Source organism: Mus musculus, chromosome 11 (assembly GCF_000001635.26).
Source record: "Mus musculus strain C57BL/6J chromosome 11, GRCm38.p6 C57BL/6J".
NCBI lineage: Eukaryota > Metazoa > Chordata > Mammalia > Rodentia > Muridae > Mus > Mus musculus.
In genome coordinates this window covers 46148155-46171910 of record NC_000077.6, presented here as the reverse complement: position 1 = coordinate 46171910, position 23756 = coordinate 46148155, and the positions used below count along the sequence as shown (strand labels likewise).

At 46.9% G+C, this 23756-nt stretch overlaps 1 protein-coding gene, 1 long non-coding RNA gene and 1 other non-coding gene across 7 annotated transcripts in view; 1 reads left to right on the top strand and 2 right to left on the bottom strand.

Moving 5' to 3' along the window:
• Gm35624 overlaps positions 1–5908 on the bottom strand; it is a 27911-nt gene extending 22003 nt beyond the window's left edge. For 3 of the 5 annotated variants that reach the window (XR_879816.3, XR_001780198.1, XR_003949544.1), the window contains exon 1: positions 5223–5307. This is a non-coding gene — a long non-coding RNA (predicted gene, 35624). Of the gene's footprint in view, positions 1–5222; positions 5308–5724 lie in introns of those variants that run through there. The other 2 variants (XR_001780197.2, XR_001780199.2) reach the window with 2 other exon arrangements.
• Positions 1768–1824, bottom strand: Mir7239 (microRNA 7239). The gene has a single exon (NR_106098.1). It is a non-coding gene; the product is annotated as a microRNA 7239 (primary transcript).
• On the top strand, positions 5552–23756 carry Nipal4 (NIPA-like domain containing 4). The gene is made up of 6 exons (NM_172524.3): positions 5552–5677; positions 9818–10057; positions 15089–15145; positions 17217–17307; positions 20490–20650; positions 21137–23756. Exons 1-6 carry the CDS (start codon positions 5635–5637, stop codon positions 21763–21765), a joined length of 1221 nt encoding a protein of 406 aa, NP_766112.1. The 5' UTR covers positions 5552–5634; the 3' UTR covers positions 21766–23756.

Sequence of the window (23756 nt, the reverse complement as noted above, 5' to 3'; positions counted from 1 at the left end):
CAGTTTCTCTATTTGCAAAACAAAGAGGCTGGAGTTGGTGAGCCCTTCCAGGCACCAAATAAGGTTTGGTGAGAAGGCATAGATGCCCTTTCAATGGTTTCTGTGTGGACCCTGTCTCCCCAGCCATCCAGAGAAGTGGACCTGGAAGGAGCTGGAAAAGAAGGCGCTAGCCTCATCAAACCAGAGCCTTAACTAAGAGAACTACAGTAAGAGAGATTCCAGTCCTATCCATTACTGTGCAACCTGGGAAAATCAATCCACATCTCTGAGTTTTTTCTAAATGTCTGCTTGTCATAGCCACATGAGTAATATCAGTCAAGGGCTGAGTCCACAGGCAAAGCCTTCAGTATTGGTTACCAGTTGTATGTAGACCCTGTTGTTTGATATAGTCCTTCTTATAGCTGGACCATGCATGTGTGTGACCATTCCAGGCAGTATTTACAACAACAATAAAGTTCTTTAGGAGAGTAGCAGCCATGCCATGGGCTGAAAAACTGCAGGCCAGCCTCTCCGTTACAATGGTCTACATCCCCATGGTTCCTAATCATCCCAAAGAAGTTGACACCAGCCCTTGACGTGAAGACCAGCTTTGCAGAGCTGGAAAAGACTGAAGACTATTTCTTATCCAGGATAGTATCTAGGATGGTGAAGGGGCCTTCCCATATTTCATGTATTGTCCCTGGACCTAGAGCTTTAAGGCACTATGCATCGGATTGAAGATCTACATTTGAGTCTTGGCGCCACAATTCATGAGCTGAGTTTCCTAGGTGAACCTCCATCCCCTAACCTGGAAAATGGAGCTAAACACAGAGCCCTTTCCCCAAGGCCATTGCAAAGATTAAAGGAGTGCACACATAACATATAGCAAGCATATAGATAGCACTAACTGTACTCTTCCTCCAGAGGTGGTATTTGACCACACGACACTGAAAACACCCCAACAAAGGACATTTAGAAATGTCCCAGTGACATGTGTGGAGTAGTAGAGGCAGTCTGGAGTGCTTGTCTGGAAATGACTTACTCCCTGGCTCTCTCTCTGGCTCTCTGTGACCTCCCACTGGTCACTTTCCCTCTGTGGCCCAGAGTTTTCTCATCTACACCAGCCCTGTCCAAGAGAAACACAGGTAAGCTGCTGAAGCAACTTAAACAGGTGTCGTTTTTTTTATAAAAAAAAAAATCATGTTATCTCTCATTTGTTCTTTGAGATTGTAGTGGTTCTTGCAAGATCTGGCAGTTTATCTGGAGTTGTTTGGGGATCATTAAAACCAAGGGCAGAAGGAGGATATGTGTGCATATTCTTGGTAACCTGAAAGGAAAGATCAGGTCTTGCTAAACAACTTACAGCGCACAGGAAAGACCCCTACATCAAAGGAGTGTTTGGTCCAAAAGTTTAACAGAAGCCGCTTGATGCTTGTAACAAACCCTTGCTTGGATTGGCTGCTTGTCAAGGGCTCGTTAGGCACATGTGGCCGGCGGCTGACACCTCTGTCTGTGTACATCTTTAGTACCAACCCTTGGACATGTGCTTAGAAAACTCAAGGTTTTAGAAGGTATGGCTTTAACATATTTGTTTCCTCCTCATCCTTAAATAACTGGCCAAAAGATTTATTGCTGGTTTACCAGTCCCTGGTTGCCTACAGACAGAGCGTATCTGTCCCTAGCTGGTCAGACTCTTTCAAAGCCTCCACCCGCCCCAGGGGGACCAAGGCTGTGTCAAACAGTGAGCCCTGTTGTTCTTGATGGGGGAAGACAATGCTGCAGGCCCTGCTACCTGCCTGACAGAGCCATTGTGGCTTGAGCAGAAAAGGGCTTTGTCAGGATGGCAGCCGAGGAGCCTGCAGTTCAATAGGGCCCTTTATGTGTGTCCTGATAAGATTGCCCTGATGCCAGCCTTAAGCAGCCCTGCCCCCTCCTGGAGCAGATGGGGAGCCTGAGGCCCCACAGGGTATGGAAAGCCCTCCATGGGTCTCAGTCCTCTCTCCAGCTTAAAACACATCTTTACCAGAGACTGGGAAGGCCCATTGCAGCTCAGGACAAACTCATTGCTGAGCTCCATTCTAGGCAAAAGGACACCTACCCAGGACCCTCAAACATTGTAGTTCCTCAACTGAAAAATCCATATAAAACTAAATGTATTACAGAACACACGTGTCTATCTCTCTCTCTCTTCACATCTGGGTACATCCACAGCAAAAATAATTTAAATATACTTGTGTTTTTTAAAAGGTTACTAAGAGCCGGGCATGGTGGCGCCACCACGCCTTTAATCCCAGCACTCAGGAGGCAGAGGCAGGTGGATTTCTGAGTTCGAGGCCAGCCTGGTCTACAGAGTGAGTTCCAGGATAGCCAGGGCTACACAGAGAAACCCTGTCTCAAAAACAAACAAAACAAAACAAAACAAAAAACCCAAAAAAAACAAAAACAAAAAAAGGTTACTAAGAAAAGCCAATAGATCTATGTGTTCTTAATACAAACATTTTCCCAACACACACACACACACAGCAAGATGGAGTGGATATATTAATTAGCTTGATTGTGGTAATCTTTCACAATGTGTGCATGTATCAAATCATTACATTGCATTCCTTAAATATATGCGAGTTGGGAGGGCGGAGCTGTCTGGGTGGGTGAAGGGCTTGTTCTGCATGCATGAGCACTTGAGTTTGGATCCTCAGCACCCACAGTCATGTGTGGCAGTGCTTGCCTATAAGCCTGGCACTGGAGGGAGGAGGGAAGAGCAGAGATGGAAGGATTGACGGGAGTCTGCTGGCTAGTCAGATCAACAGACGCAGCAAGCTCCAGGTTCAGGGAGAGACTCTGGCTAAAAAAAAATTAAGGGGGTGCACTGATTGAGAAAGACATAACCGAGAGCACCCACACATGAATGTACACACACATGCATGTTCATACACATGTGCACACACATGAATGCTCATCACACATGTGTATACACGTGAAGATTTATTTGTCAATCATACATCAACACAAATGGAAGAAATTTCAATGTCTAACCGGAGGGAAACCATGTGTGTGTGCTTGTCTCTGTCCTTGGAACACAAGTGATTGAGTCTGAACATGAGGAGGGTTGCGGGTTGGGCCAGGACCAGTGTTCCAGCCTGTTTGTACTGCAGAAATGCTGAAGTACGAGAAAAGAAAAGTTCTTGTGTCGACTCTTCCATCTGGGGTAGCACGATCAGATGGAGTGATAGTCTCCCACCCAGGCCAGTCATTCCAGTTTCTTGCACAGTGTTCTGATTCATGTTGATCTTAAAGATACTCAGCCCCGTTAGGGCTCTGGCTTCACACACATTCAGAGGGAGGCAGCACACGGGACCCACAGCCTTCCAAGTGCTGCTCTTTCCACAATGCCTGTGACTGCCCCTTCTCCTCCATCCACTGCCTGTCCACCCCAGCCCCATGTCCCATGACAGTTCACATTCAGAGAACGGACAAACAAGAAGCTGGGTTACTGACCAGCAAGGGGACTGATCTTTAAAGAAAGCAAGGGCTAACCCAAAATGTCAGAGGAGGCCATATGTTCTGTGACCAGACAGTAAACCACGAGCAAGATGGACTCGGGTAGGGTGCCGCTAAGGACTCAGACTTGGGAGCCCAGCAGGCTCTGGCCTCATTTCACTCCTCACATGGACTAGAAAGAGTGCCTATCTCATAGGAAGCTAGATGAGATAAAACCCATGGACATTGCATGTCCAAAGATGTCCTCGCTGCCAGAGCTGACCTTTCAGCTCTGACCTTTCATCATGCCTTTCATCCTGGTGCTGTCTCTTAATTAACTAACTAATTAATTAATTTATATCCTGACTGCAGTTTCCCTTCCTCCTCTTCCCGGTCCGTCACTCCCACCCTCCCTGCCCCATCCACCCCTCCTCCTCGTCTCCTCAGAAAAGGGGAGGGAGGCCTCCATGAATACCAACTATCCTTGGCATATCAAGTAGCAGTAGGACTAGGTGCAGCTTCTCCTATTGAGGCTAGAAGAGGCAGCCCAGTAGGAGAAAGGGTCCCAAAGGCAGGCAACAGGATCAGAGACAGCTTCTGCACCCGCTGTTAGGAGTCCCACATGAAGACAAAGATGTACAACCATTACATATGTGCAGAGGTCAGTCCCGTGCAGGCTCCTCGGTTGGCGGTTCAATCTCTGTGACCCTTTGTGGGCTCCATCTGGGTTCTTCTCGTTCCCAGCTGAGATTCAGGACAAGTTACCTGTTCGCTATGCTTAGTGTGCTCTCTGGTGATAATAAAGGTATGTACCCAGTATGGTAGACATGGGGGTTAAACAAACCGGATTTGGTCAGGACTTGGAACACTGCCTGGCTAATGGCAAGCACTTCACAGTATTTCCGTGGCTCAGGCAGTCAGGGTCCTTCTGACTCAGTTTTACCGTCATCCGAAGAGTCAATACCTTTCTTGATTTTGTTATTATCACCACCATCACTACAATTATTGTTATAACCGTGTTGAGGTATTTTTTTTTGACAAATAAAAATTGCAGGGCTGGTGAGAAGGCTCTGTGGGTAACAGCACAAGCCTGCTAACCTGGGTTGAGACCCTAGGGACACGGTGGAAAGGGAGTTGTCCTCTGACTTTCTCATGAGTGCCGTGGCTTGCACACTCACACGCATATGCACACACAAATATGTGTAAGAAAGCTGCGTGTATTTAAGGTATACAATGTGATGACTTTATATGTATATATATATTATGAAATGAGTACCATAAAGAAGCTAACTAATATACCCAATACATCCCACATACTAGCACATACAGAGTCCATCACTACACACACATACACACACACACACATATATATGTGTGTGTGTGTGTATGCCATCACTTTTGCACATAAACATTCAATCACAACTCTTATTATATAAACAGGTATGCTTATATAATTTTATTATATATGTATAAAATTTATGAACGGTGATTTTGGAAAATATCTGCTTCTAAATGATTGGTCTTAGTTCGCTTCTCCCAGAACTATGTAAGAACAGAATTCATTTGGACTGCCAATCACTTCATTTCCTTCTTCCATTCAGCCTACCAGTCCCCTGCCATCATCCATTCATGAGACACAAATATTCACTGAACATTTAAGGGCTCCCGTCATCCACAGTGCCCAGCACAGATCAGACCTCTAAGTAAGGCAGTGATGAGTAGACCAGGAGGATAAAAGAAGAAGGGGAGGAACTAAGTTCTCAGACCTTTCTTTGATACTTCCATCTCCCAAAGTGGCTTCCTCTGTGCCATCCGGAGTGTATCAACTCTGCTACATGTGGGTGCTGGCATCCCGGAAAGGCGGGCCCGGGGAACCCGCCCCCTCTCTCTTGCCCCTGGCACGGGCGGATGACTCGGTGGCTGGCACCCAGCTGCGGTCGCACCCCAGAAGGGCATGAGCCCCTGCCCCAGAGTTGATTCCCCATCGCCCGGTGTTGCCCAAGGCACAGGGTGACTCCTCCCCGAGGACCCTCCCCTTCGGGGCGCGCGTCACTCTCCCCACCCCTGGGTTCGGACCCTGGCGGCTTCCCGTGCCGTGCCTGCCGGAGCCACGTTGGGACAAGTCACGGCAACCTGCCCAGGAACCGCGGACCTCGGGCGCTGTCAGCCCAGGTCCCCATGGAGCTGCGGGTCGCCAACGCCAATGGCAGCTGCGAGAACGGTGCGTGCGGCTGTGAGGGAGACTTGGGCGGGTGCTGCGCTTCTCACCTTGTCCCCACCATCCTCGCCATCTCCTCCTCACCTGCTGGGGCCGCAAAGCTGGGAACAGGGGAGGTTAGCAACTTATTCCCACTCGGCTCCCAAACTGTCCTGAAGTTCCGGGTCTGGCGGAGATGTCACCTCCCCAGTGGCAGCTGCCGGGAGCTGAAGCAACAGAAAGAAGAAAAACAGAGCGCACTGGGGCAGGTGGCCTGTGAAAGGGGTGGGATAGAAAACTCAGGAGTAGTGTTGGCTTGCTGCAGGCTAACTAGATAACCTGTTGACATCTTTCCATCATCTAAACCAGAGAGTAGAGGAACAGAGAGGCTCCCTAGTCCAAAATTACACAACACATTTTGAAAAGGGAGAGAAAGGACCTCAGACAGTGCTTAGGAAATACCCTCGATTTTCTGGAATATTCCTTAACTATGTAGACCTTGGTCCTTCCCTGAACTATATTCCATTTAGTCCCAGAAACAAACTCTAATATGATATGCAGGCAGTTGTTTTATCTTTTTTTGTTGTTGTTATTGTTGTATTTAGACAAAGACTTGCTAAATTGTCCAGAATAGCTTAAAATGTGTGATTCTCCTGCCTCCGTTCCTCTCAGCCAGGAAATGCGAGCCTAAGTCACTGGGCTTTGATTTTATTTTTAAATTTACTTATTACTAGTGTGCATATGTCTATGTGCATATTACACACTCTCTCTCTCTCTCTCTCTCTCATGTGTGATAAATGATATATATTTATAGGCACAAGTGCCATCCTGAGGTGATGGAAGTGAGAGGACAAGTTGGAGAAGTGAGTTCGCTGCTTTTACATAAGTTCCAGGGCCAGAACTTGGGAGCAGGAGACTTTACCCAAGGAGCCATCTCCTCAGCCTTCAGCCTAGGTTTTAAAACATTTTGTTGTTGTTGTTGTTGTTTTCTATTCTTTTCATTTGTGTTCTTTTTTCTTTTTCTTTTCGTTTTTGCAGTGATGGAAACTGAACCCAGCCAGGGCCTCGTGTGTGTTAGGAAAGTATACTAACAATGGCCTTCGTCCCCAGGACACAGAGTTGTAATTTCACTATGCCCATTCTCCATTCGTCCCCAGGACACAGAGTTGTAATTTCACTATGCCCATTCTAGAGATGTAGAAACAGAGGCTGCAGCAGCAGGTCTAATCATTTGTGGCAGCTACCACGGTGGGGAATATGAACCACCTCCTGGATTCAGACTCCTGGACCTATGTGGCTGCTGTTCTCTGTTCCATCTGGAACTTTCTCTACTTTCGTCCTGTCTTGGAAGGACAGCCTGTGTGATGCTCTGAGTCCCTAACTTCTGCCCTTCTTCAGCGAAGAGCTTGAAGCCTGCTCTTAGGTGTTGGCTGAACCTCAGTCTCCTAAGCAACCAGGCGGGACTTTCCAGCCTCACCCCGTATCCCAAGGCAGCAGACATCTCCGGTCCTAGAACATTTTAGAGAAAAAGACAAGGAATCCATTTTTCCCATGTGCACTCCGTCTGAATTGGGTTCCCTAGGCCACCAGCTCTCTCTGGTTATAACTTCACTGTACTGGGAGAACTTGACTTCCATGGATGTGCTCAGGGGAACTGATTGGCTGGGGTGAGTCCTCTGGCTCCGCCCACTAGCAGTGAGATTGGGGAAAGCAGGGGAAAGGTGAGGGTACAGACATTACTGCCTGCATTTCCTGGGCTCAGGGAACTCCCCAGATGAGGCTCATGGGCAAGGATGCCCTGAGCTGGTGGAACAAGAGTGAGCTATGCAGAACCAGTCTGATTACGCGTAGATGACTTCTTGTCTCACAGCAAAGCACACACACATTTCCTGGGATTTCGGTCCCAGCTTCTGTTTTCTTTATGGGACTTCAATTCCCATAGCAGAACATAGGAGGGTCAGATGGGCTGTTTTGTTTTGTTTTTATTTTCCACTTTATCGCTTAAAAAAAAACATACAGAATGGAGGGTCTTGCTATGATAACTCCATACACATAAATAATTGTGCCTTGCTCACATTTGCTCCCCTTCTGCTTTCCGCCACCCTTTTTACCTCTCACTGTTTTTTAATGAATGCCTCCTTTTCCCTGTTCTGGTACCTGGTGTGGAACCTACGGCATTGCTCATCCCAGGCTAGTGTGCTACCATTAAGATACATCTGCTACTGAGCTACATCCAAGACCAGCTGGGTTTTCTAAAGGGCTCCTATACCTGTTCTCCACAATTCTGGGGCACATTCAAAAGTCAACTTTGGCTTTATTCTGTTCCACGAAAGATGCTATTCTGATGCAGATGTGCCACATCTCAAGCTCCGTGGTCTTGGCTTTGAGATCCATCCAGGCCCAGAGTAGGAACTCCAGCATGGTCTGAAAACTCTAGGCTTAGGGGCTGGAAATGGCAGTCACTGAATGGCTGTTAAGAGTCCTCGAGGTAAACTCTAGAACAGGGGCCATGTGCATGGTAGCTGGTAGAGTCTTGGTTAGGCCTTCTTATGTTTCACAGGATGTGTATAGCTTTGTGTGTCACTAAGGGTCGGCCCTTTGTTCCCAAGACTGCCCTTGATGTCTGTGCCAGTGAGACAAGAGGGAGGCTGGCTCTGGGACTTGAAGCAAGAATCAGACAAGAAGAGCAACATGGCAAGACAGATCTGTATGGGACTTTGGGAACACTAATACAGTTGTGCCCTGAAAGAGTCCATAACTGCTGGCCCAGAAATAAGTCCTGGAATGGAGAGGTCCCGACCTCGGGAAGCTCACTCGTCAGCAGGTGGACCAGGGTCTGGGTGGACTCTCTGCGGGGTGACAGTCCCACTCCAACTAGAGCTGCATGAAGGTGAAGAAGCCCCTGAGTGAGCTTATGAGGTTACAGGAGAGCAGAAGCCCGGATGTCGAGAGAGGACCCCTGTGGGTGTGACAATGGCTGAGAGCTTAGCTGGGTCCCTACCTGGTGTGGGAGGCTTCAGTACCACGGGTTGGAATTTTTAAGCCAGACAACCTGTGCATTAGTCAAGGTTTCCTAGAGCAACTGTGCCTATAGGATGAATATATGTTAAAATTATGTTTGAAATGAGCTTATGTAGCGGTGAGAACAACAGTTATATTACTCCTCTGAGGTTAAGAACTGGGTAGTTACCTGGTCCCTGAGGCTTGGGGCCGCAGAAGTCAGAGGACTTCCACACTGACTGTCTTACCCTGCAGAGCCTAAGAACCTGCTGTTGCTCTGTCCATTGAGATTGGGTGACTCAGCTGTTCCAATCTGCTGCTCAAAACCTGGAGGGTCCTTCAGTGTGTGTGAAAATCTCAGAAATGCTGGACCTGTCTTCTAGGCAGGAATCTGCCCTAGGAGAAACAGGGAAAATTAGCGCTAAACAAGAGGGAAGGCAGAGTGAGTGGGCAAAAGGCCTGTAATCCTTCTACTCTCTTTTTAACCCGGGCTGCCACCTGAAGGTGCTGCCCACTTTGGGGGTGGAATTCCCACATCAGTTAAGACAATAGGACAAGTCCTCAGGTGATTCCTGACCTCCTCCCCCCACCCCCAGGGAATTCACTGAAAGCTGACATTAAAACCAGCCATAATCTTCCTGTCCTTGAGCAAGTAGACACACGGGCTCCACTTCTTTGTCTGTGGAATGGGGATTTTTAAAAGTCACCTATTTAGCTGGGCGGTGAGGGCCCATGATTTTAGTCTCAGCACTTGGGAGGCAGACGCAAACAGATTAGTGAGTTCGAGGCCAGCGTGGCCTACAGAGTGAGTTCCAGGACAGCCAGGGCTACACAGAGAAACCCTGTCTTGAAAAACAAAACAAAAAAACAAAAACCAAACAAACAAACAAAAGAGAGAGAGAGAGAGAGAGAGAGAGAGAAAAGAAAAGAAAAAAGAAGTCACCTATTTGACAAGAGGTCCTAATATCTGCTAAGTCCATGCAAATGATGTCCTTGGTGAGAAAACGGCTAACAACACAGAGAATTGGAAATACACTTTTTTTTTCATTCCGGTCTGTGTCTGGGTGGAGGCCGGGAGCAGTGGAAACGTGAGGTCCAAGTCAGAGGTCAGTTCTACGCCATGCCCACATCCTCAGTGTGGCTCTTTTTATGCTTCCCCTCCAGGCTCCATAGTCAGCCTCTACTGCTCCTCTCAGGAGGTCCTCTGTCAGATCGTGAGAGGCATCAGTCCTGAAGAGCCCTACAATGCCACCTTGATCACCTGGCAAGAGAGGGTCAGGAAGAAGTATGGCTTCTACATCGGTGTGGGCCTCGCCTTCCTCTCCTGCTTCCTCATCGGCACCAGTGTCATCCTTAAGAAGAAAGGCCTCATTCGGCTTGTGGCCACAGGGGCCACAAGGGCAGGTAGGCTCCTCAGGCTGGAATGGATGGGCGAGGGGCATCCGTGGTAGATGATTCCTTTTACAGGGATCCAGGCTACAATCTGAGGATGGGGCCCCATGTGGGCACTGGGGGCTCATTGTCAACCCTGCTGAGAATCCCCAATAGCTGGAAGTCTTCCTTTACAATCCAGTATTTCCTGAGACTTCCATGACGTATGCGTCAGGATCAGACAGGAAAACCAGACACTCCCGGCTTAACCTTAGCTTGGATTCCTACCAGCCAGCCTGACTGGAAAGTCACACCTCCTGTGGAATGGGATCACAAATGCCCCAGCCCACATCAGGTCAGACTCTCAGGGACCCTCGCACATCCAGCCATACTGCAGCACAAGCGCCAAGTCTTGCTCATTTGGAAGACTGGGTGTGATTGCCTGAAATAATCCTCAGGAAAGGAAATCACACATAAAGGAATTCATGCCATTTGTTGAACTCATATCATTTATTGCTTACCTACTGTGTACCAGGGTGCAGTGACCTGGGTACACGGAGTCCTGCAGTACATCTGATCAAGTGAGACAGCCGACAGGAAATCATCCTGTGGTGTGCTGAGTACCTTAATGGAGGTGGGGAGAGATGCAGGTTGCTATGGGCAGACTTTGGAATATGTAAAGCTCAGATCTGGGTGCAGAAGGGAAGTTTTCTATAAAAGTTGATTCTTAACACTAAGACCTGTATGATGTTGAGCCAGCAGGGAAACGGGACAGGGGACGAATCAAGAGTTTGCGTCTCGTTTGAAATGGGAACACATTGGAACAGATCACATTCATGATTTGCAAAGGGTTCCTGGATGCTCGGTAGAGACTGGATTAGCATCCTGGAGTAGAAGATGTGGGAGGGTATTACCATGGGTGAGAGGATGGAAGTAGGGCAGTGGGGCTGGAGATGCACTCAGATTCCAGACATAGTTTGGGGAGGTGGAACTCACCTGCTTTGTTGTTCCCTGCCTCCCAGGGGAGGGTAGAAGGATGTGACTCAGGTTTCTGACTTGAGCAACCGGGAGATGATGGAGCACGGTATTTTATAATGATTACAGAGGGAGAAACAGGTTTGGGGAAGATGACCTGTTCTTGTTTGGACCTGTTCATCGCCTGACTCTTTCCCATGAGACACGGTGCTTTATAGATGCAGGCTGTTCCAATTACAATTCTGCTTTCTTGATTGCTGTTAGTGGGGTCTTAGGCAAGAAATGTGGCTTTTTTTAATTAGGTATTTTCTTCATTTACATTTCAAATGCTATCCCGAAAGTCCCCTATACCCTCCCCCCGCCCTGCTCCCCAACCCACCCACTCCGGTTTCCTAGCCCTGACATTTCCCTGTATTGGGGCATATAATCTTCGCAAGACCAAGGGCCTCTCCTCCCAATGATGTGTTTTTATATACCCCAATTTCCTCATCTATAAAATAGACAACGAACAGCACTAGTTTGGCAGGCATGGTATCTATCCTATCCATGCACCTATCCTAGCTTGCACTTTATTGCTGTGATAAAAACACACTATGAGCAAAAGCAACTTGCGGGAGGAAACAACCCATCCCAAAAGGAAGCCGGGCAGGAACTGAAGCAGAGGCTATAGAACAGGCTACTTAACTGGCTCATGGTTAGCTCAGTGTGCTTTTTTTCAGACACCACAGGGACTACCTTCCCAGGGATGGTATCAGCTGGACTCCCATATCAAACATTAATCAAGAAATGTTCCACAGACTTGCCTACAGACCAATTTATTTGAGGCAGGGACCACTACTGAAGGTCCCTGTTCCCAGATTGCTTAAAACACTAACCAGCATAGTACCATCCCAGCAGAGATGGAGCAGCAAGGATCATGAGGTCAAAGCCAGCCTATACTACATAGTGAGTTTGTACATATGATCTCTCTAAGCTACTATCAAGGTTGTCTAGAGTCATGGAACTTATGGAATGTTCTCTATATTAAGGGAATTTATTGGAATGACTTAAAGTTTGCAGTCCAACTAGCCCAACAAAGGGCAGCTGTGGATGGGAAGACCAAGAACTTAGTAGTTTCTCAGTCCCACAAGGCTAGGTGTCTCAGCTGGCCTTCTGTATAAGCTGGAATCCTGAGGAAGCAGGTTCCAACAGATGTGCTGGCCAGGAAGTGCAAGCAGGTGAAGAAGAGAGAGCCCTTTCTTTTCCCAATGTCCTTATGGAGGCCTCCAGCAGAAGGTATGGCCCAGATTAAAAGTGTGTACCACCACGGCTGGACTTGGAACTTGCTCTGTCCCAGGATGGCCTTGAACTCAGAGATGTGCTTGCCTCTGTCTTCTGGGATTAAAGGTGTGTACTAACTTGCTTGGGCCTAAATGTTTCCTGGCCACTATGCCTCAAGATCTGGATCAAAAGCGTGAGTCATTTCCATGTCAAGATCCTGATCAAAAACCTGTGTCTTCAGCCTCAAGTTCTAGATCACAGGTGTGCCCTTCATCTCTGGATTGGAGTTCATTCCAGATGTAGTCAAGTTGGCAACCAGGAATAGCCATCACATCTACATAGTTACCTACCTTCCCTGTTAAAAAAAGAGGGGGAAAGAGGGGCTCAGCAGTTCAGTGGGCGAATGCTTGTTTAGTGTGTGCAAGGTTCCTGGTTGGATCATCACCCTTGATAAATAAAGAGGAAGGACATGAATAGTGTCTGAATAGTTATTCAGACACCGCGTACAAGGTGCGCGTGTCTTACATAAAATGCTCAGAAACAAAAGTGTTGGGGTTAAGATTTGTTATTCATGAGCAAGCCAGGGGAAGCAAGCCAGTAAAGAACATCCCTCCATAGCCTCTGCATCAGCTCCTGCTTCCTGACCTGCTTGAGTTCCAGTCCTAACTTCCTTGGTGATGACCAGCAGTATGGAAGTGTAAGCTGAATAAACCCTTTCCTCAAAAAAATAAAAAATAAAAAAAGATTTGTTATTCATATTTAGGAGTATTTTGCATATGCATGAGATATCTTGAGGATGGGACTCAAATCTGAAAGTAAAACTCCTTATGTCCCCTGTATACCTTTCACAAAGAGCTGAAGGTGATTTTACATCGCTGGCTAATAACCTTGTGCATGAAAATGAATTTAATGCAATGGGATTTTCTATCTCAGGTGTTATGTTAGCATTCAAACGGATTGGGATTTTTGAGGCATTTTACTTTAGGGGATTTTAGACCAGGGATGCTCAGGTGAGCTGTAACATTTCTAGAAAGAGCCATGTCCTTAGCTCTAGTACCCAGATCAGTATTACCTAAATTAGCTGGTGGGTCAAGCTGGGCCCATCATGTATTCCAGCATGAACAACTGGACTGGAGCTATAACTCAGTTGGCAGAGTGATAACCTGGCTTGTACAAGGCCCCGGGTACCACCTCAGCATCACATAAAACCAGGCATGGTACCTGCCTGTGATCTAAGTACTTGAGAGGTAGAAGCAGGAGAATCAGAAATTCAGGGTTATCCTTGGCTACATATGGAGATCTAGGCCAGCCTGGACACAAGAGACTGTGTCTCAAGGAGGAAAAGAAGAAAATAAGAAATCCAGGAGGTGCAGGGATACAGTTGGGGCAAGGGTCATTACTGCCCTTCGTTCATTCTACACGAGTGTTTGACAGACCAGTGACCTTGAGGAAAAAAAAAATGTCTGCTTACATTTGCTTGCTCGTTGGATAACAGAGCAAGTGTGCTTGACCAATCATTCAGAAAGATAGCTTCCCTAGGGCCTGCCCTGCTCCAATCTACTGTCTCACAGTCTTCTGAGCATACAGCTCCTAGGATAAAATGCATTTAACATGGCTGGGGAATAAACCTTTTAAGGACCTGGTAAGAGCAAAAGAACTTGTGTTTAGAAAAATCAGCGTTCTAAAAACGGCAACTTCTTTCACAGAATGGTCTCAGGTCTTTCCATGGCCATCATCATCATTGTGGGGGCTAATGCTGTTAAGCACTGGCTAAGCTGTGCACTCTGAACAAAGCACACACAGTTCTTGATGCTTCTATTGCAACTAGGGAAAACAGCAGAAGATAAGCAGATGAGCTGCAATTTTAAGTGATAAGAAGGAGAATGGTCACCTCAAGGAGAAACAATGGAAATTAGAGGCCAGACTGGCACCTCTGGGAAGCAGTGGAGACCTCCAGGGTGGGTGTGAATCCAGGCAAACACAAGAGGGAGACACAGGCAAAGAGCTTGGAGCAGGAAAGCACTAATCATTCTTGAATACAAAGAGTATAGCAGGAGTGTTTGAGGAGGTGGACAGGACAAAGCCTCTGCTTGTCTCCATAAGGATTAGGCCTTTATCTTATGAGTAAGTAGAAGACACTGAGCAGCTATACAGAGAAAAGTGGGTACAATTTGCACCTTTCTTTTCTTTTCTTTTCTTTTCTTTTTTTGGAGGGGGTGGGGTACAGGATTTCTCTGTGAAGCCCTGGCTGTCCCGGAACTCACTCTGTAGACTAGGCTGGCCTTGAACTCAGAAGTCCACCTGCCTCTGCCTCCCAAGTGCTGGGATTAAAGGCGTGCGCCACCACAGCCCAGTGCAATCTGCACTTTTCAAAACCACTGGCTGCTATGCAAGAATCAAGCTACTACCGGAATAAGTATAGAGTCACAGTAACTTGTAACAAAGCCATTGCTTCTCCTGAACAGACGTGATGGAGTAGGAGGTGGCAGTGCTGTGCTTTTTGGTGACAGAATGAGCCATACAGACTAGATGCAAAGGAGGGGTGAGAAGGGCCTCTGGTTTCTCCACGTGTCATTTACTGAGATTCATTTAGCGAGTAGCAGAGGTATGATGCGTTGTGTTTAGGGCAGAGACTTGGGTATCTGTAAAAGATGCGACAGATGCTGAGTGAGTAGTTAGACACACAGCTGGATTCAAAGGACAAATCCAAGCCGCAGGACACTGGATGTAGATATAAGAAGCAAATTCTGGGGGACAGTTAAGGGAGTCAAGGCATAAACCCCACAAACTGTCACCAACTTCTAACTTTGTATCTGTTCCCTTCTACAGTGAATGGAGGCTACGGCTACCTGAAGGACCCAATGTGGTGGGCTGGAATGGCTACCAGTAAGTGGCTTCTTCACGACTAAGAACAGTGATCTACTGATAGCTGGGATGGAGATGAAGGGGAGGGCAAGATGAAAGGGTTCTGTCTCTGTTATAGACACTGGGAGCCAAGGTCAACTTCCTTGGGAAAATCTTGCCTCTGCAGACATCTTACTCTGTGCAATCACTTTTCTCAGCTCTAAAGGAGGCCCCTTCCATGAAGATAACGATACAGGTGCAGAGGCTTGGGGTGTAGCTCAGGTGGGAGAGCATTTGCCTAGCACACACAAAGCCCTCAGTTCAATCCTAAGTGCTACATAAAACAAGCGCAGTGAACGTGCCTGTCATCCCAGCACTCCAGAGGCGGAGGCGAAGGGGCAGAAGTTCTAAGTCACCCTCAGTTACGTAGCAAATTCTACACATGTATTCTTTCAGCTACTACTGAAATACAGGGCACTGGTAACACCTTCTCTTGGACACAGTCATGGGTCTCCATCTGTAGACTTTGGGAACCTAAAGTAACTTCCCTATTCCATGCAATTAAGAGCTCGGCCCACTTTGAGCATGGATGCCCCGCTACTTTGTCTAGACTTGTACACTTTCACATCACTCCTGCTCTCCACATGCTCTTTCTGGCTATCAAAGCCCAATTATTTTAAAAAATAATTTTTGATGATGGTGGTGGTAGTGGTGGTGGTGGTGGGGTGTGTGTGTGTGTGTGCGCGTGCGCACTCGCTCGCGTGATGCATGCATATAGTGGGGAGAGGATGTTCCTGCCCACCCATATACATGCAAAGACCAGAGGAAGATGTCAGGTGTCTTCCCCTAGTGCTTTCCACTTTAATTTTTGAAACAGGGTTTCTCACTAAACATGAGGTTCCCCATTGATGCTAGGCTGGCCGGCCAATAAGTTCTGTCTCCACCCTACCATGCTGGAGCTACAGGCACACTCAGCCATGACTGGGATTTACATGGGTACTGAGGACTTGAACTCAGGTCTTCTTGCTTACACAGCAAGCGACCTTAACCGCTGAGACATCTTCTTAGCCCCCAAAGCCCAATTCTTCTAGGTAGAAAATAACATCAATACTCATCCAAATAGGGTTTTAATCCTTACCTTGGGCAGAGCTATCCCACTCACCATCTCCCCGCACACAGGAGACATGGAAAAGGTTCTGTAGGCAAGGGCAGACCAGAGGCTCAGATAAATGGAAAGTATTCTTGGCTCTTTGGTGGTTCAGCCATCTCTAAGCCTCCTGTCTTAGACTATTGCCTTAGTTTGGTTCTTCTTGCTGTGATAGAACACTGACCCAGAGCAACTCCAGGAGGCGAGGGTTTGGTTGACTTACAGGCTTCTGTAAAGCTACCCTAGGTCTGTCCCTCACTGAGGGAAGCCAAGGCAAGAACTCAGAAACTGAGAGGCCACAGAAGAGTGTTCCCTCCTGGTGTACTTCTCTTAGCTCACTCACCTCGTGTTCTTATAAATCCCAGGGCCACTTGCTAAGATGTGCAATCGGGACAATGTCCTCACAGACTTGCCTTCAGGCCAGCCTGGTGGGGTGCTTTCCTTCTCAGATGAGAGTAGCTTATGCCCAATTGATGAAAACAGTAACAACAACCACAGCAACAACAACAACAACGACAACAAAACAACTAATCAGCACAACTGTCCACAGTTCCCCTAGTAAAGAATAGTTGATGGACCAAGTGGTACTCAAAGAATCCAAAGTTTATTTAATAACTGATTTTCTAGAACTTATTTTAAAGATAGACATGAAGGCATGTCAGCCTGTGATACACACTTTACAGAGTATGTACTGAAAGTTAAAGGACATCCAAAACATGGCAGCTTTTCAGGTCACTGTGAGCTTAGGACTTGGGCCTTGCCACCTTTATAGTACAGTGGGAGAACACAGAGTCTGGGTCTGACCTTGTCTCCAAGGAGACAGCATCCGGATGGGATCTGAGGGAGTGCTGGTCTTGGGTTTTAGTTTGCAGTTGAACTGACCGACGCCATCTCTGCCCAGATTCATCTGGAATGGACGTGGTGCCTTGGAGTTACACTGGCCTCTTTTCCCCTCTAATTTCCTAGTGTCTGCTGGAGAAGTTGCCAACTTCGGGGCCTATGCATTTGCACCTGCGACGGTTGTCACACCGCTGGGAGCACTGAGCGTCCTCATAAGGTCACTGTCCCCTCTTTTGACACCTCTTTCCTGTTTTCAATTTGTTGAGACCTGAATTTACCAAAGTGGGAGCATCAACCCCAAACTGGTCCAGGCCTGGGAAGAAGGACCATGCTATTCAGAGCTCCAGGCCCTAAGACTGATGGCTGCCATGGGCCTCAGTATCCCCTCAATGAACTAAGAACATGAGCCCTAGTGTTCTTTTGTTTATAGTGTACATGTAGTACATGTATACGGGAATACGTGTGCATACAGTTGCACGTGCATCTGTTTACACTTCTGTGTAAGCTGACTGTGGGGGGCAGAGGGCAGAGTTCATTGTCTTCCTTAGTTTCTACCTTAGTTTTTCACAATGTCTCTCACTGCCTGGACCTCACCAATTGGCTAGTCTGGAGCTCACCAATTAATTGGTTAGGCTGACTGGCCAATCAGCTCAGGAATCCTCTGGTCTCTGCCTCACCAGCACAAGGATTATAGGCACAAGCCAGCACACCTAGTTTTTAGGTGTGTCCTGGGGATTTGAACTCAGGTCCTCATGCTTGCCATTTTCCCAGGCCCAAGTACTAATCCATACCTAAACCTTAGCAGTTATGGATTCAAAAGTCTCGCAGTCAAGCCTTAATTCATTCATATGCAAAATAGAATGCTAATGATACACACCCAGACTGCTAAATGGGGCTACAACATAGTGAATGGATTTAGAAAAAAAAAAAAAAACTAGCTCCAAGCAGCTGCGGCTACAATTTACAGAGGAAAACTACCCATTAGATCGTCTGAGTGTAACCCGTGTAGTAACTAACTTAATCCTTCCATTTGTTCCCAAGACCCAGAGGGTTTAAGTGCTTTGGCCAAAGTAACTCTCTAGCAAGTTCTACTTGACCTATTTCTTTTCCTTGGGTGGTAGAGCAACCCCTTTTCTACTTGCGTATGGCAATATGAAGACTCTGCTACCAGGCCAGGCTCCACCCTATGCGGGATAATTCCCCGCCAGATGTGAGCAGCTGTGCTATATACTATGTTGCCTCTCGTGAAAGACTTAGCAAACAACAATTTTAAAACTAAAAGATGGTAGAGCTGGTGATATAGGAGTGTTCACCTAGTATGCCCGGGTTTGACTGCTAACACCCCCAAACAACCCAAACAATAAAATAATTACGCCTAAGCATTTGTGCCTCTCATCACCCCATTTCTCTCAAGCTATGGACGTAGGTACTTCTGTGGGGGTCCTTAAGCCACATCGGAAGGGTACTCTCATTTAGGAGCTACCTCTGGAGCTCTGGTAAACCGCAGCCAACCACACCTGGCACCCATAATATCTTCTGTGTTGTTTCACTTGGTGATAATTTCACAACATTTACAATTGTGAAGCAAGTAGATTTCCGACTCTTCAGTGCACAACTGGCCTGACTGGTGTCTCTGCTCAGTAGAGGTGCTTCCCAAATCCCATTCCTGGGATGTGCCTGTGTGAAATAGTTGGGGCTTGCTTTGAGAGGCATGGGATTTTTTTTAAGATTTTGTTTATTTATTATATATAGGTACACTGTCGCTGTCTTCAGACACTCCAGAAGAGGGAGTCAGATTTTGTTACGGATGGTTGTGAGCCACCATGTGGTTGCTGGGATTTGAACTCCGGACCTTCGGAAGAGCAATCGGGTGCTCTAACCCACTGAGCCATCTCACCAGCCCCCTGAGGCATGGGATTCTTAACTGCTTGGTGCCTGTGTGAAATAGTTGGGGCTTGCTTCTCCAGCCTTGCCTAATTTGCATATAGCCCTAGGACCACCTACCCAGGGATGGCACCGCCCACAGGGAACTGAGTGGTCCGAATCACATCAATCATCAATCAAGAAAATGTCCCACAGGCTTGCTTACAAGCCAAGACTTTTTGATGTTACCTAGGTCCCAGGACAACCAATACATTTTTAGTGTGAACTAATGCTGCCTTCATAATGCAAGTGAGCTCATGGCTCATTCCCAGCCTGCCCAGTCCCCCTTTTTCTTCCCTTACCTAGACAATCAGAAAGAACAGAAATGATATCACCAAGGAGCTAGAAGGATTTTACTCAGGAAAGATTCTAGAAAGCATAAAAGTTCTCTTTAACATAGAGGAAAACTCACTAGCTTTGTAATAAGATCAAAGTATTGCTCAAAACCTGCCTTTGCCACTTACCAGTCAAAGGACTTTGCCGAATCATTTAAACTTCTATGAGCTCAGTTTTCTTATCTGTAAAGTGGGAGCAGTATATGTTAATTCACAGAGTTGCCAGATTGACTCTAACACAGAACTTATTAAGAAATTCATGGCCCCAAACATAGTGTTTGTTATTATTGTTGTGGTGATTTATATTGCCATATGCAAGTGAAAGAGAAGTAGATTCATATTCTATGACCCAAGGAACAGGAATGGAACAAGGAACAGAAATTGACAGAAAACGTATGTGGGGTACATAGTGTGAACCCGCAATGTACGCATTTGGCTTGCTTCATGCAACCAGATGCATACAAGCCATGGTTGAAAAACATCTCCTGGCAATACTGCCGAACAATAGGTTCAGTCAATGGGGAGTCAGACAAGAGTACTTTGAAAGGCTCTTTCAACTTGTCTTTGTTTGCTTTTTATTGCTATGATGAGACATCATTATCAAAGGTAACTTGGAGAGGAAGGGATTTATTGGGCTTACATATTGCATCATGGAGGAAAGCCAAGAACTTTGAGGCAGAAACTAAAGTAGAAGCCATATAGGAGCTTGCTCCTCTTGGCTTGTAAAATTTGCTTTCTTATACACCCCAGGACTATCCAGGGATGGTACTGCCCACAGTTCATCCATATCAATCAAGAAAATGCCCTCCATTGCTTGTCTACAGGCCAATCTGATGGGGGCATTTGCTGAACTGAGGTCACCTCTTCTCAGATTACTTTAGCTGTGTCAACTTGACAATAGACCAACCAAGGAGATCTATGTGTATTTCTGCTTGTCCAGCACACATTACAATCCCCTAGAAGTGTGTTTCTACTTTTGAAAGGTTTGGGGTTAGACAGAGGGAATCTAGGAAGCCTTCTACAGAGAGAAGTGAGTTCTGGACTGTTGTTCTCCATAAGTATTCACTCAACCCCCAGTGTGTCTTTTGTAGGTCTGGGATAGGCACCCCCTTCAATCCCTCTCTCCCATCCCCCTATACAGTGCCATCTTTTCCTCCTACTGCCTGGGAGAGAGCCTGAATCTACTGGGGAAACTGGGCTGTGTGATCTGTATGGCTGGCAGCACAGTGATGGTCATACATGCCCCCAAAGAGGAGAAGGTCACCACTGTTGCAGAGATGGCTTCCAAGATGAAAGACACAGGTAGGTTTCAAGCACTGGGTTTGCAGAAAACACAAGGGGATGAATTGTGTATAGAGTAATTGGGCTCTGGCCATCTTCAGGCTGCCCCCTTGAGGAAAAGATGAACAGCAGAGAGGAAGCTGGATGGTACCTGCTTGCAAGGCTTCCCGGATTGATGTAAATACGTAGTATTTATAATTTATCATGTGCCAGGCATGTCTCTAAATACACATTATTTTTATTATAAAACATTTTATGCAAGACGATGCATCAGCTCATAGAACAGCTCTTCAAGATAAAAGGAATCCCATTGTTTTGTTCTTTTTTTTTTTTTAACAAATGGGGAAACTAAGGTCTAAAGAGTTTAGTAACTTGCATAAGTTACTAAAAAGGGTTACTATAAGGTCTGAGGCTGGGACTAGAACCCACCTCTGTTGGGCTATAAGTCTGGGGCCCTAGATACCCTTGAGTCCTTTGCTGAATAACTTTTACCCATCCTTCCTGAAGGGTTCATCGTCTTTGCTGTCCTTCTGGTGGTGTCTTGCCTCATCCTCATCTTCATTGTTGCCCCACGTTACGGGCAAAGGAATATCCTCATTTACATCATCATCTGCTCCGTGATCGGATCCTTCTCCGTGACTGCCGTCAAGGGGCTTGGTGTCACCATTAGGAACTTCTTCCAGGGCTTACCAGTTGTGCGGCACCCTCTCCCTTACATCCTGTCCCTCATCCTGGGTCTTTCTATCATCATCCAGGTCAACTTCCTCAACAGGGCACTGGATATTTTCAACACCTCATTGGTCTTCCCCATCTACTACGTTTTCTTCACCACGGTGGTGGTGGCCTCCTCCATCGTCCTCTTCAAGGAGTGGTATACCATGTCTGCTGTGGACATTGTGGGCACCCTGTCTGGCTTCGTCACCATCATCCTGGGTGTTTTTATGCTTCACGCTTTCAAGGATTTGGACATCAACCAAATCAGCTTGCCCCACACGCACAAAAACCCAACTCCAGCTCCCGCCCCAGAGCCCACAGTCATTAAACTAGAAGACAAGAATGTCCTTGTAGATAACATAGAACTTGCCAGCACACCATCACCCCAACAGAAGCCCAAAGTATTTATGACCGATTCTTAAAGCCTGGAATGCATGAGTAAGAGGAGGCAGCCAATGGTCCAGCCTGACCTCTCAAGTTCACAACTACCTGGTTACTTTCAGCACATCTGTTGCCAAGGGCTAGTTTCTTTTTTTGAGATATTCATTTATACCTCACTGCTGTTCCTAGACGAAGAAGAAAAATCCCTACCCAGTAAGGTAGGGGCAGGACTTCCTGGAGATACAGCCTTGGTGACTAAATCCACAAGTCTCTGTTAGAACCAGCAAGTCCCCAGAGCCTCTCCCCTCTGGGTCCCTCAACACCACCATGTTGTTGGTAGAATTTGACCTGCTGAATGTAGCCCAGCTCAAGAACTTCCCTCAGCTATCGGTCATCGGGAACTCCTTCACACCAATTAGCCTGTCAGGCTGGACTTCTCAGTCCTTAGCCCGGGAATGGAGCTTGTGGGGGAGTGCAGAGCAATCTGCATGCCTCGTCATGCCAAGGTGTGTAGCACATACTAAGTAGCCTGGTGTTTCTTGTAGACAGAAGCAAGACCCCAGCTGACCTTCTTACTGTGAATACCACCTGATGTCTCAGGGAAGTTTCAACTGGCCCATTCTCCAAGCACTTGAGGTCACATCTTGTTGTCTGTGCCTCCAGTGGCAGGCACTACTATCCTTCCCTCTCTGCCCATCCCAAGATACCAGTCACTGACACGTGTAGGCTGTAGCCTTAGAACCAACAGCAGGGGATGCCTCCTAGTCCAGCTCCGCTGTTCAAACCCATGTTCACCTAGCAGCCTCTGGGAAGAGAACAGCACTGTGCTGTCATGCTGGAATTTAGCAGAATGCAATTTCTTTGCATCAAGAAATTGACTATGATATGACTTGGGGAAGAGGGGGAGAGTATAAGACACAATGTCATGGTTGTCTGAATGGAGTCATGGGCTCTATGGAAACCTGGACATAATGTTTGGCCTGACTCAGATTCGAGCAAGGACCAGACCTCTGGGGAAATTTCCTAGCTGTATCTAGTGGAATTGGATTAGAATCCCAATAATCAAATGGGAGTGCAGGCTTGACACAGCCTTGTTGGCCCAACTGGAACTGAGTTTATCTCCATTGACAACCTAGCTGCCCACACTGGAAACAGCATGCCATGAGTCCTCCACCATCACCTGCTCTTAGGGTCACTTTTGGTGACCTTACATTTGGCCAGAAGCAGTCAGAGAATAGCAGCTGGAGAGAGAGAGAGAGAGAGAGAGAGAGAGAGAGAGAGAGAGAGAGAGAGAGAGAGAGCCTTTTCTTCCAGTTCTTACAGCTGTGAAAGTGTAGACTTGACACAAGGAGCATAAGAGAGTGAAGTTAGGAGCCAGTTTGTGGGGAAGGGGAAACTTGATCTTCAGTGTACGTAGCACTGTCAAAATACGATCCTGTGTTCGAATCTGATCCCCTAAGTACAACCACACCCAGGTCAAACTGTTTCTGGCCTTGGACAAGCTCTTAGGGCAGATCAACACTCTGGGCCCTATACCTTCCCAATCCCCAGTATTTTCATGAATGTGGATTTCTGACTGTGACTGAAATCAATGCAACACACTGGATCTTGGGGGGGGGGTTAGTAAACTGAAGGTTCTGAGAACGTGGGCTCTGGGGTCAGTAATAAAGACTTCAGGGTGTGTTTACTTGACAAATGTCCTGACCTTCCATGTACACGGAGCAAATTCACTCCACTGGTTCCTCTCACATACTGGGATGCCAGTCCCTGATCTCCAAAGCAAAGCCCTCCTGTGTCTTCCAAGATCTGCCCTCACTCAAACAGGGAAGGTTGCTGTATTTCTTAGTACCATTCATGTAGAGGTGATGACCTTACTAGGAGCCAGGCATATGGCAAAAAGCATATGAAATACGAAGGATGATGCTTTCTTAGCATTTACATGAGGGTTCAATGAGATGACTATCTTAGGGTTTTATTGCTGTGAAGAGACACCATGACCATGGCAACTTTTATAAAGGAAAACATTTCATTG